Source organism: Clarias gariepinus, chromosome 25 (genome assembly GCF_024256425.1).
Source record: "Clarias gariepinus isolate MV-2021 ecotype Netherlands chromosome 25, CGAR_prim_01v2, whole genome shotgun sequence".
Lineage (NCBI taxonomy): Eukaryota > Metazoa > Chordata > Actinopteri > Siluriformes > Clariidae > Clarias > Clarias gariepinus.
In genome coordinates this window covers 10,683,542-10,696,881 of record NC_071124.1, presented here as the reverse complement: position 1 = coordinate 10,696,881, position 13,340 = coordinate 10,683,542, and the positions used below count along the sequence as shown (strand labels likewise).

General features: G+C 36.0%; 1 protein-coding gene across 1 annotated transcript in view; it reads right to left on the bottom strand.

Annotated features, from left to right (window-relative positions):
• slco5a1b (solute carrier organic anion transporter family member 5A1b) overlaps positions 1 to 13,340 on the bottom strand; it is a 35,801-nt gene that overhangs the window by 11,656 nt on the left and 10,805 nt on the right. Inside the window, exons 6-17 of the mRNA XM_053487045.1 lie at positions 10,534 to 10,858; positions 8,263 to 8,589; positions 8,126 to 8,169; positions 6,347 to 6,669; positions 4,554 to 4,640; positions 4,202 to 4,281; positions 4,046 to 4,110; positions 3,377 to 3,589; positions 2,996 to 3,193; positions 1,216 to 1,363; positions 921 to 994; positions 730 to 807 (exon numbers count right to left, since the gene is read on the bottom strand). Of these exons, the coding sequence (XP_053343020.1) occupies positions 730 to 807; positions 921 to 994; positions 1,216 to 1,363; positions 2,996 to 3,193; positions 3,377 to 3,589; positions 4,046 to 4,110; positions 4,202 to 4,281; positions 4,554 to 4,640; positions 6,347 to 6,669; positions 8,126 to 8,169; positions 8,263 to 8,589; positions 10,534 to 10,858 (1,962 nt within the window). The remainder of the gene's footprint in view (positions 1 to 729; positions 808 to 920; positions 995 to 1,215; positions 1,364 to 2,995; positions 3,194 to 3,376; positions 3,590 to 4,045; positions 4,111 to 4,201; positions 4,282 to 4,553; positions 4,641 to 6,346; positions 6,670 to 8,125; positions 8,170 to 8,262; positions 8,590 to 10,533; positions 10,859 to 13,340) is intronic.

Sequence of the window (13,340 nt, the reverse complement as noted above, 5' to 3'; positions counted from 1 at the left end):
TGGATTGTTTCCAGCTGAAATATACTAATCACTGCATTAATTATCTAATTATAGCCTTCAGTAGTTTATAAACTCAAGTAGCATATATTTGTTTTTATCTGTACACACTTGTTCCATAACTGCAAGAAATGCCATCTTCCCTCTTTTTAACGCCTCATTTATTTAGTTGTGCATTTTGGCATTAAAGGTTTGTCTATTGTGGCATTTTACTGGCAGTCCTTTATTTTGACTGATCAACTTTCTCCTAGGCTCATCCAGCACAACAGTGATGTCTTCCACTGGCCATGAGGGCCATCAAATTATCTGATGAGTGGAAAGATTATGTACAGTAAATCATACACTCCAGCCATTGCTTTCACCAGAACTTAAGGTATGTGAGGACCTACAGTATGGGATATTTAGGACTGTTGTGTTAGGCTTTTGATCTTTTTAAAGAATATGTTTTGGAAGTATGATGTAGACCCACAGACAGACACTAGGTGAAATCTATGCCACTGTACATTTAACCTGTTCTAGTGGCTTGAAATGGCCCAACTATTTACTGTTTAAATCTAGTTTTAGGCCTGGAGCCGGTGACGGCTTCTTGGTATTTAATAGTTTGAGATTTGAATTTGAATTGCCAATTTATTGTGCCCCACAGAAATTTATGAAAAACACACAAGATTTATGCAGACAGGCAATTTGCAACACTGGTTATACACCCACACTCTCACAACCGCACACATCTACCTGCCAGAAATCAGAAACAGTCGAGGGCAGAGGACCTTGAGTGGCGATGTAAGCTGGGCTCCTGGGGTCGTGATCCATCTGAGAGACAAAAACACCATCACACAATTTGTAAAATATTGCTTAATATGTATTGTAACAGTGTACTGTATAGAGTAACAAATACCAAGGGGAGTTTAGTAGTATCTACTTACAATAGGGCTAGCATTTATATATTCAGAATTGCTTTGGCTGTTCTCCACTTTCAAGCAAATCCTAGAATGGTCATCTAAATCATCCATATACACAAAAATATAGATTAGATTTCAAGAACTTTATAAAAGATCTTCAGTAAAAGCAGGGAAATGGGTGTGTATCATAATTATATTTACAGAAATTTATGTTGTCTGCAACATTATTCTTCTTTAAAAAAAAAAAACTGGCCCAATTTTAAGTTTTTGTGTTTAATATGAACAGAGGCTCTTATCGTATATAAAGACACAGGCTCACAAGGTATGATGGCCGTCGTTCGGTTCTTCTTGGCATTGGAGTCTCTCTGGCCAACACTACAGGTGTTTGGTTCTGCCTGATATGCACAAAGAGCTTCCCACTCTTTCTCCAACCTGTTCTTATTCTTTAAGTGATCCTCCATATACGACTGTGAAGCAACAACAGAGAAAGAGAAAAACTGAAGGGAGAATAAAAGATATGATTTGTCAATTATAGGCAACTCTACACTAAGGTCTCACATTATACCACAATGTAATATAATGATTTCACCAGTTTGTGAACTTACTTATTATGGCTTGTTTAGACAGAGAGCTGAGCTGACCTGCACAACTTTAGAAAATCCTGACAAGTGCTCTAAGAAAAGTGCTTTTAACAATGGAAATTGTCAGAAAGTAAATGGTAAACTTAAAATTGTTATATAATATAAAACAGTACAGTGTCGTACTCTGTTTTTACACAAATCTGTCCATGCGTGTGCATTTACATACATCTTTAAAAGTAATAGAATGGTCAATTATTTTGCTGCTGATAGCATTTCGCTTGAGATCAGCCAATTATATTTTTTAAGAGAAGGTTCTAAAATGTTGAGCTAAATTTTAATCTTTTGTTAATAAACTTGACATTTTTAAACAGAAATCTTTTAGCAAATTGGTTGCAGATTGGTTGCAAACCCCTTGTTTACCGCCTGGTTACCTATTCTGCTTTTGTTATAATTTTATGGACTTGTACAGTAGTTCAGTTTCTACCAGTTGTTTTGGAAGGTTTTGAATTAAGAAAAAATTAAACCCCATGTTTAAGTTTTGGTGATTGAATTGGCCTTGCTAAAACCTCCCAAAAATCAATAAGTTCAAATAAAAAGTGCTATGTTCTAAGTTTCGTAACACATGTATATGTAAATATCATAAAACCACAGCTGAAATTCTGATCTATTTCCTGATGAATTTATTGTTTTGGGTCATTATCTTGCTATATGATGAAGTTTCTCTATATATGAAATTGGCAGATGTCTACACACTCTGCTGTTACCATTGTGAGTTACATCATCCAAATACATTAATGAGCCTATTCAAGAAGCAGTCATGCAAGCCCAAGCCATGACACTACCTACACTCATTGATGAATGAGTTTGGATGGATCCCTTCTTTCTCAAGAATATTGTGTTTGCATCACTTTAGTAACTGACCCACTTTGGTAGGTTGAACCTTTTTTGAAACTTCCAATCTGGCTTTCTGATTCTTACTACTGATGAACAGTTTGCATTTTGTTGTATTCCCTCTATATTTCCCGCTCTTAAAGTCTTCTTCAAACTGTACTTTCATTCCTATCCTCTGGAGGGTACTGCATTAGTGATGTCATAGACATTTGTTTTTAATTTTTTTCTTCAAAGCTTTTACAATGTCTCTTTCATCAGTTTACTGTTGTTATTCTTGGCCAACCTGTTCGATGTCTAGCTGTTAATATACAAGTGGGTGCTGTATTGTCTATGCGCTCTACTTGTGCAATAGCTCTAATCGATTTTTCTTAACAATTAACTATACATAACACACCTGCAAGAAACACCTGCCAGTCATGTTTTAATATTTTTTATCAATTGAAAAATGGATGGGTTTAAATAGAAGGAACCATGTTCTAAAAGTTCCTACCTCAAATAGTTGTACATATCAGATTCTCTTTCTGATCTTTCTGATTTTCTTACATTCATCTTTTGATCTCAAAGTTACATAAAAATATTGATCTTGTTATAATTTTTTAAGAGAAGTTTGTACATCTATGTGGTTACCAGAATCATATGTCCAGTGGAAATGTCCATGTTTGTATGGGCAGGCTCTTCACTCCAGGACGAAGTGCTTGTACGGGCAGAGGGGCTCAGGATTGGTCCATCACTCAGCTGAGAGGACACACTGTTAATGCGAGATGACTGTCTAATCTCTGCCCTTTCCACTGGGGGCTTTACGGCCATCCGCTGCCTACACAACTCCTGCACGTATGGAGGAGTAGAACAGATGTGAAATAAAAGACGAGAGTAGGAAAATAATGCAGCAGATAATGTTTTTCTCTTAAATACAGTCACACACACACACACACACACAATCTACAATCTTGGAGTCAATTTATACCGGCTGCCTGATCGCATATACAGGCATTATTCCACTGTATGTACCTGGTAGGTGGCTGTGGCTTCAGTAGTGGGGTCTGAGCTGAGATTGGTGAGCTTCTCTTTAAGTTTGTGATGCGATCGATGGCGCAGACAATAGATAACGCTAGAGATCAGCAGGACAATGATGATACACACGATGGATATTACCGTAAGGATGAGGAACTTCATAGATTCAGAGTGGCTATACTTGGTAGGAATTTGACTCAACTTAGTCTTCTACAGACACAAAGACAGAAAGACAGAATTTTAGATTTCAGCTCATTCAGTATGAGAATATTTAAAGGCTACTTTTATCAGCTGTAGACGGTGTGTGGACACCTGACCATGATACCCATATGTGCTTGTTGAACATCCCATTACAAAGCTGGTCCCCGTTTTGTTACTGATTTTGGCCAGGAAGTCTTGGTGCACAATTCGCATTGAAATAAATCCTAACGGATGTGGCACTGTGCAGCCCATTCGAGTTCGTCCACTCCTTAGTTGGAAAATATTTAAGATATTTGTTTGCTTTCAACTTTGTCCAATGCCCACATATGTGTGATGGTCAGTCGTCCGCAAACCTTTATGTACAAAGTGTAATTTATCTACAAATAAGCCTATAGGTGACTTTTAAGTGTGATGTTTTTAGAAGCATAGTGTGTAAGTGAAAGAATAAGAAATTGAGTTTCTTACATCAGTAACTCCTGCTTCCAAAATGGTGACTCCAGCCTCCTTCTCTAATGCAGCCTTCTGGCTAACTGATCAAACCCATGGCAGAAGTGTCAGTCATGACATACGTATGCACATTATTGGAGAGTGTTATTAAGTGTACACATGTCAAACTCTTACCAGCCACATTGACAATGGCAGCTGTGGTGATATTCTGATCATTAGTGCGGACCTGGAATGTCACAGCTGGACCTACAACACTGCATACACACAAAAATTTGGTTTAAGATTTTGCAATTTGTTTACCGGATTTATGCGTGTGAATATAATAAAAAGCTGTTAGTGTGATGTTTGATAAATGACTAAGAGGTTTATAGAAAACAGACTTCAATACACACAGTAAATCCCTATGTTAAACAGATGCAGTGTATGTGTAGACAAAAAAAGCTGTCAGTTAAGTCAACAACTAGGAATGTAAATGCATCTCTCAGGATTTTGCAGTTCACACACACGTATACAAACAAGGACTCACGAAAGCTCAAGGAAATCAGTCATCTGGATCTTTGCTTTCTGACACAAAATCTCCATCAGGTGCAAACCCTGATCAGTGGGAAGAGAACTGATGGAATAAAAATCACAAAGAGAAAAAAATGGAAACAAGTCATTCATTTGCTGAACACTAAAACATTTGGGTTTGAGATCAAAAAACAAAAAAACATAAAAATTTAAGCTTTAACTTCCTAATATTTACATCTAGCTGTGTTAAACAATTAACACAGCTACCACCCAATTTGTAGGTGAGAAAAAGTACAGGGACAGACCATCTAAAAGTAAAGTAGCTTCCGCAAACCCAAGCCATAGTGTTGTGTACCTTGTAATTTCTCCTCCCTTTTTTAGTTCTGTTTCTGAATAAATATTGGAATATGTTGAAAGTTTTTCAAAAAGAAAGAAACTTGGCAATAGAGTAAAATGCAGTGGTTCATATACAGTGTATGAGAAAACAATGTCTCCATCAGGTGCAAACACTGACGGAGAAAAACACACTGTGAGAATAAGGGAACTAGCCATTAGTTTTTCCTTTTGTGTGTTGATGGTGATTACCCTCACAGAAAAAATATATATGGCAATATATTTTAAAATAGGGTTTATATTTATTATTATATTGCAATTTATGAATAGACCATGTATGGATAGATACAGTATATATACTCTATATATTACAATAAAGGCAAAAACCATTATATGTATACTTATAATTGTTTTATTAAACTTTTTAAAAACGTGATGCACGTTTTAGAATTATATACATTTTTACTTTGATATTGTGCTCCGATTAATGCTTTTAGTCTATTTTGTTTGAACTACATTACCCTATAAGCATATTGTAAAAAAAGATACATAAAGAAATAGATATATTTAGTTAAATTTGATATATGATGAAGTATATTGCTGAATATGAAATTACATACATTAAGATAGACATTTTAATATATTTTACTATATTTCTTAATATATGAAAAGTGGCAATTCCTTATGTATTTTTCAATATATTGTAATATATTAATACACTATATTATTCTGTTTATTGTGAATACATTTTTAAATATGAGTATCTTTTTTCTGTTAATTATTAGTTAGTGTAGCAATGATGAATATAAACATTTAAAATCTTTTCAATTTACCAGTAGATCAGAACACTACATCATTTTATATATACAGTAGAGGAATATAGTTTCTTTACATAAGGATACTGTGGTCTTGCACCTGCAGGGTTAAGGGTTTGATTCCTGCCTCGGTTCTGTGTACATGGATTGTGCATCTTCTCCCTGGCTCGGTGTGTTTAATCTCATAGTCCAAAGACATGCAGACTAGGCTGATCAGGATTTCCAAATTTCCTGTAGAGTGTGTGTGCTTGTGTACCCTGTGATGGCTCGGCACGCAGTGTGTACCCCACCTTTTGGAATTAAAGGTTTGTCTATTGTCGCATTTTGCTGGCAGGTTTGTTATCAGTCCATAATTTTGACTAATCAACCTTCTCCTAGGCTTATTCAGCACAATAGTAATTTCTTCCACTGGGCATGAGGGCCATCAAATTTTTATGAGTAAAAAGATTATGTAAATCATACAGCGTAGCTGCTGTTTTCACCAAAACTCAATGTACTGTATGTGAAGACCTACAGTATGGGATATTTAGGACTGTTGTCTTAGGCTATTGTGCCCCGAGTCCCCTGAGATTGGCTCCGGGCCCCCGTGACCCTGTACATGATAAGTAGTATACAGTAGAGAATGAGTCAGTGTGTGAGTGTGTTGATGTTTGAGACTTACTCAGTATCTGTAATGATGTATCCATAGACATCATTGTTACTGTTGGTCTGCACATCAAGTTGCAGATCCTGCACTTTCACATTTTGTTGATGTGGGGGGATTTTCATTTCTAGGACAGAAGAGGGTGCTATAGCAGCAGCTTCCACCCAGCCCTCCACCTCCTCCACCTGTTCCATGGCCTTCTTCTGTACTTTTCCATCCAACTGGGTTGTCCTGCTGCGTACTCTCTCCACGGATATGCCCTGTCCCTTTACAGGAGGACTCGGCTCTGAGGGGGAGGTCTTATCCAGATACTCTAGCAACTTTCCCAATAATTGCACTTCCTGTAAAGACATAAAATGCCAATATAAATAAAAGAATGCAGAAATATTACTTTATAACGGTCAGAAGCTGTAGTTTACAGTGTCTGCCTTAAATACAAACATATATCGAAACTTAAATGGTAAAAGTTTATTTCTATGTTAATAGTTAGTGGACAGCCATTTCTGCTATCCAGATTCCTTCTCATGTCCAAGGTGACATTTGCAAATTATTTTAACATAACTTGTAATTTTTCTAAGCCTCAAAACAGTTTTCTTAAATTTCTGCAGCAGGTCTGTGCACTATTACCTTTAAGCCAGGACACAATCATAACATAAACCTGCTATATTTCTATTAAACTCAACTAACTTACTGTATTTTCATGGGTTAAAGTAGACCGGTTTGTTTTTGTACTGCATGCAACTAAAAGGTTCAGTGTCAGTACAAGGTACTGGAAAGAGAAGAGAGCAGCTGCCTGCCAAAACCCACATTCAAAACTTAAACAGCTTCAACAACTCTCCATATTAATTGTTCCTACTATAAGTTGTTACGAATTGCCTTTGTTGTGTTTTGATCTTTGATTACTGCTTGTCGATTTATATATTTATATTTATATTTTTATACTAAGTGTACAATTATACTTTCTGTGTAATTCATATGTTTTGATACATTTCTGTTAATTGTGTTTTATTTGTAACTTAAAATTTCATTTAATCTTTTATTCTATTTTAAAATCTTTCTTTTCTATTTTATCTTTACATTATGCTGTCCGTTAGCGTAAAGTACAGTATAAGCATTTATACTTCATATAAGCATTTCGCTATCACTATTTTACACGTATGGTTGTGTATGTGATAAATAAAATTCGAATTTTAATTTAGTTAACATGAGCAGTTAACATTTAATATTAGAAAAATCATATTAAATTCACACTGATATAACCAAAACAATTTTGACATAATATTCTAGTTTTTTTTTAACACCAGTGTGACTCAAAGACAATGCACAAAAATGTTCCATAACAGCTTGTAATATTTCCCGCTACTTTGGGGTAAAAAATATATATCTTTCTAAAAATGCAGATACATGTGCATATATGCTATTTGAACATCCCATTAATGCCCTGCAACTTTTCACTGATGTTGGAAGGCCTTATTAAAGCTTTCCAGCATGACTGTGTGGTATTTCCCATTAAGTGCATTAATGAGATCAGGCACTGATGTAGGGTTGAGGTAAGGGCTCTATGCAGGCCAGTTGAGTGCTTCCATTCCATGTCTTTGTAGACATTACGTTGTTCCAGTAAAGGAAAACTGTAATAAAGCATAAAGTGACGTCCTATACAATTGTGTGCTGTCAATGTTTATGGCTAGGTCTTTACATACTTGTGACCATATAGTGTAGCTTAAGAATCCTAACTATTAGCTGTTTTAATAAAGAGCTTATAAAAGAGCGATGGCAAAGACATGTAAACATGAATACCTTATGATTTGCATTAGATCTCTCTTCCTTCCTGCTTTGTCCCCCTGCACAGTATGTATAGCACAAAATGATTTACATTCATAAATGAATACTAATAATTAAAAACTTTGTATATTACAGTAATTAAAGAGATTCACCTGACAGAGATGGCATGGTCTTAAATTTTTGACTGAGTGGTGAAGTTTCTTCATTTAGTTGCCTTACTAACTCTGAGGTATTTTCATTCCATGAATTTCCTCCTGGCTGCTGGTCATCAGGGCGCTGTTCTCCTGTTTCTGGATCTACAGTTTGCAGGTCTTCTGTTTGCAGGTCTCGGGGTCGGTATCCCTTTTCTGTTTGCTTGTCCACTACCTGCAGAGCATCAGCTATGAGAGAGGCCAGCTGGTCCAGATCTGCTGCACTTAAACTCTCCACATCTACATTGTGCCTTCCTACATTTCGTAGAACATTTCGGATAAAGGTCTCTGCAAAACCAACAAGCACAGATTTGCAAAAACAAGAAATATTAAGAAGCAACATCTTTAATTGTACAAGTGTACAAAAGAGAGATTATCCATCCAAACCAGAGAGCATGGCCAATTTTGCTCCCTTGGCTCCCAGTAATGGATGAGAGAAAACCAAAACTGTAGCCACAGGGAGTTAAGACATTAAAAATACTGTCATGGTTTGGTTACGTGATTAGTATTGCATAAATAATTTTAAATCCTATTTAGTATGTGAACTATAATACAATTAACTTATGAGTACATACAGTACAGTGGTGGCCAAAAGTATTGAGTCAAGAGTGAAATTCATTATTTAATTACATTCTCAATTTGTATTCTTTTTTTATTTATTTAATTTATTATTTATAGTTGTTGTTGTTGGTCTTTCGGCTAGTAAGTGTCTTTTATTCTTCAAAACATGCTGCTGGATCCAGCTGGGCATAGAGTTTAAAGGTTGTCTCTAGTTAAATGGTGTGACTTGCTCAGTCCATACCTGCTTGATTACTCCCTGAAAGTCATGTACAGATATTTGGTACAAGGTTTACAATTAACGTGAGAATTCCAGAAGTTTAGTCATTTTTTCTCATTATTAAGCAATATAAAGTAAAATAAGAGATAGTACTGTGCTGCTATATGTGATATTGCTATGAAATAATGTTTCCATGCCATCATCAACATTATCAACAGATTATGTTCTGTTTACTTAACCAGTTATTTGTCTCTGCCAATTTATAATTCATATCATAGTGATCGATAAATAGTGACTGACAGTCAGTGTAATTAACATGGTAAAACAAGTTTTAAATTCTTAACAGTTCTATGTAGCCAAAATGAAATGAAAAGAAATAAACTCCTCACATTTGGGATTTGAATCCCAAATAGCATAAAAGGAAAAGCTAGTGCACTAGGGTGTACATGATTCAGCATTTTCTAAGGAGACAAAGTGTTGTTTAAGATGACATAACATTATCAGATGTGTTTTTTTTTTTTTGCTGAAAGTGCTTTTGTGACTGATTTGGTATGTGGGTTTAGGCAGGCAGCTGCTCTCCCCTCTTTCTAATAATGCGGACCATATCGACCTGCCTTCACTCATGTTTGTGACTGACAGTTAGTGTAATTAACAACTGATAGAACACTTGTGACATGGAGTGATTTATACAGTTAAACATTCTAGTGCTGTTACACTCTATTATCACCACTCGTGGAATGCCTCTCATCCAATAAGATTACTCTGTTAGAAATAACTGTTGTATAATACATAGCATAGACTGTCGTAATAGTTTGGGCCACCCCTGTATATGCTTTAATTCTCACTCACCTCATCTACAAAACAATTAAACAGTTGAAACTGAATTTATAAAGTAGTCACTGTCTTAATCTGTTATCTAGTCATCTGTTAACTAGTTTTTCTTTGACAATATATTGAATAATATTATACATAATTTTAAGCAATTTCCTGCGGGATCAATAAAGTTTTCTGATTCTAATTCTGATTCTAATAAAAAACAGACAAACCTATAATTAATTATTACACTACATACAGTATGTGACCAGTCATATCAAGTCAGGTATTAAGTTTTTTTTTTTTTTGGCGTTATGGCCCACAGAGAGCAGTGGGTGAAATGAAACCTTTAACAGAATTGAGAAAGTTTTAATTCTATCGCTATCAGAGAAAATTCCAGAAATTCCAGTCAGAGAACTCTTTTTCTTCGTACATCATGGACTTGTCATTTAGATTCTTAAAACAGGATGTGGACCATAAACAAACTCGCACTGGCCATATCTCAGCAATCGGACATGGGACAGTAATAAACTTACAAATTGGAGCTTTGTGAACCAGGAATCTGAAAATATGCATAATTTAAATGCAACTTAATACCTGATTTCATTTGATGGGTCAGATACAGAAGAAACAGATCATACCATCTACTTGAGTCAACGGTTCTTTGACAAGCAACTGTGAGGCTCCAGCCTTTGGGATTACTGCTTCTGGTTTTGGTCTACCTCTCTGCCTGGATGCCATTTTTTGAGACACATACTGCTTTAGGGCAGTAAGGGGGAAGTATGAACCATCCTGTTGTTGTTGTGTATTGTATGCTCTGTCACTCTGATAACGAGTGAGATCAGGGAAAGAAGGTGCCTGATAGGGTGAATCTGGGGTGAACTCAGGTGGGCTTGAGCCGAGTTTACTGTTTGGTTTTCCAGAACGATAATAAGTTGCTGGCAGAGAAGACTTCATTTTGGTGACCTGTACACAATGAATAGACACAAATATTTAATAAGTATGTCGGTAATAACTTTGACTTCATGCATACATTTAACATACAGTAACATACTTCCCATGACTACAGGATATGACATGGTTTTTAAAGTAATGAGAAACTACCCACTGCATCATGTACTCTAGGATTAATAGAACTGTTGCCAGCTGAAACATAATAATAATTGCGGTAATTATGCAAACAATGCCTCTTGCATATGTATGTATTCAAATTGTATCTATTTATTTATTTATTTATTTTGGGGGGTATAATCAACATATTTGCATAGATGTTGTGCTTATCATCAGTGATTAAAATTTTATCTCCTGGGCAAGTCCAAAAAAAAATAAAAAATAATAACAGGAACATCAACATGCATAAATAAATATCAAAATAATAATATATCTCTATACATTATTGGAGTGCAACAATTAAGGAGTCAGGGGTAACTCAGTGGTTAAGGCACTGGACTGTGCTCCGGAAGGTCCCATGTTCAAACCCTCCAACCATAAAGCTCCCCTGTTGGGCCCTTGAGCAAGGCCCTTAACTCTCAATTGCTTAGATGTATAATAAGATAAAAATGTAAGTTGCTCTGGGTAAGGGTGTCTGCCAAATGCTTAAATGTAAGCAAGAAAATGTATCGATGATTACTACATTGGTTTATGTTATTTATTAGTTCATATTATTAACCATGCTTTGGCATATATGCCAGGTTGAAAGTATGGGAACAAATTACATTACAATCTGGTATTGGCCTGTAAGTTTCTGGTTCGCAAAATAACATAATCATTTGATAATATACTCATACATATTTTCAAGCCAACTCAGAATTCTGAAAGAAAACCCTAGAGATTTTTTTGTCTTATTATTTTAGGCACACTATATTTGTTAATATTCTTGACTTGGGAGTGGTAGCTCAGACAGCTAAGGCTCTAGGTTGTTGGTTTGGGGATCTGAGGATGCGGATTCGAGCCCTGCCATTGGTGGGTTGTCACACCCCATACTACCCATGCAGTGCCGGTCCCAAGCCCGGATTAAATGGGAGGGTTGTTTCAGAAAGGGCATCCGGCTGTAAAACCTTGGGAAAAGTTGTTGTGTGGTTTAATGGTCTGCTGTGGCGACCTCTTGACGGCAGCAAGCTAAAGACTAATAACAAACTTGACTTAGAGCAGTGGTTCTCAAACATTTTCTGTCGTTCCCCACTTAAGGGGGTGGGCGAATTTTCAAGCCCCACTTGCAACAAAATGATAACGAAAACGGCCAAGTGTACTATTTATTGAAATATCAATTTCTAAACCAATAAGATCAAATAACGGCAAGTTCAAAACAGATACAATACACGTGCAATTGTTATAACAGGCTTACTTCGTCACTTATCTAGAGCTTTCTTTCAAAGAAGCCAAGTGGCTTATTAACGTGACTGGGGTGTGTTGTCTCTAAGTGTCTTCCTACTTTGTTGGGTCTCATGCTGTCTGCTGCCAGCGGTTTATGACACAAAACACACAGAGGTCTCCCCTCTATCCCATCATCCCCACCATGAATCCAACCGCAACATAGACTTCATCACAGGCTTTTTGGTTGATTAGGCTGATGATGCTGAATCACCTGCTTTTTTGTGGTCCATGTAACAAATGTATCCATTGACGTTATTATGCTCACTACATACAGTACGCTACTGACCCCATGTTATGCTCTAAAATGCAATTTAATTATAAAATAAGCAATATAAAAAATGTTGTATAGGGGAAGAATATATAAATTATATATTTTTTTCATATACAACATGTATATTTTTATATTGCTTATTTTAGAATAAAAATCGTTTCCTATAATTTTTCACCACAAACAATATTTATTTAGTGCAATTTGTGATAAACAATTTGTTATTTGTACATTGACAAACCCCTACAAAATAAATGTGCCATAAAATAATCATTTTTGGGGATTTGTATTAATCGTCTCGACGGCTGTCACGTGCCTAGGGTTAATTATAATAGTAATAATATATTTGATAATAATAAACCTTTGAATGTATGTCCTAATATAATATTTGATAGAGATTACGTGGGTATGTGTTGGGGGAGGGTGGGGGTGGGGGGGATGAGTTTGGGCAATCCGTGGCAGGGGGGCACTTTAGCTTATAACACCTGTTTGTGTCCGCGATAAAGTTAGTTTGATATTCGCATCTCCGAATTCAATAGCTGCGTAAATAAACCCGTGAATAAGATACCCAGATATATTTCCTCTCTACATTGTCTTTAAGATCTATCCGCCTTAAATTATACATGTTTAAAAGCATAAACACCATTATTCTCTACGGCGCAACAAATGATTTAGGGATCATCGCTAAACGCCGCACACCAACAAAAAGCGTAGAACGATATTGATCTTCCCTTTTGTTCAGCGCCTGAAGGATCAAAAAGCAACTTTGTTACCACACAGGAAACTAAAAATGCCAGACTAGTACTG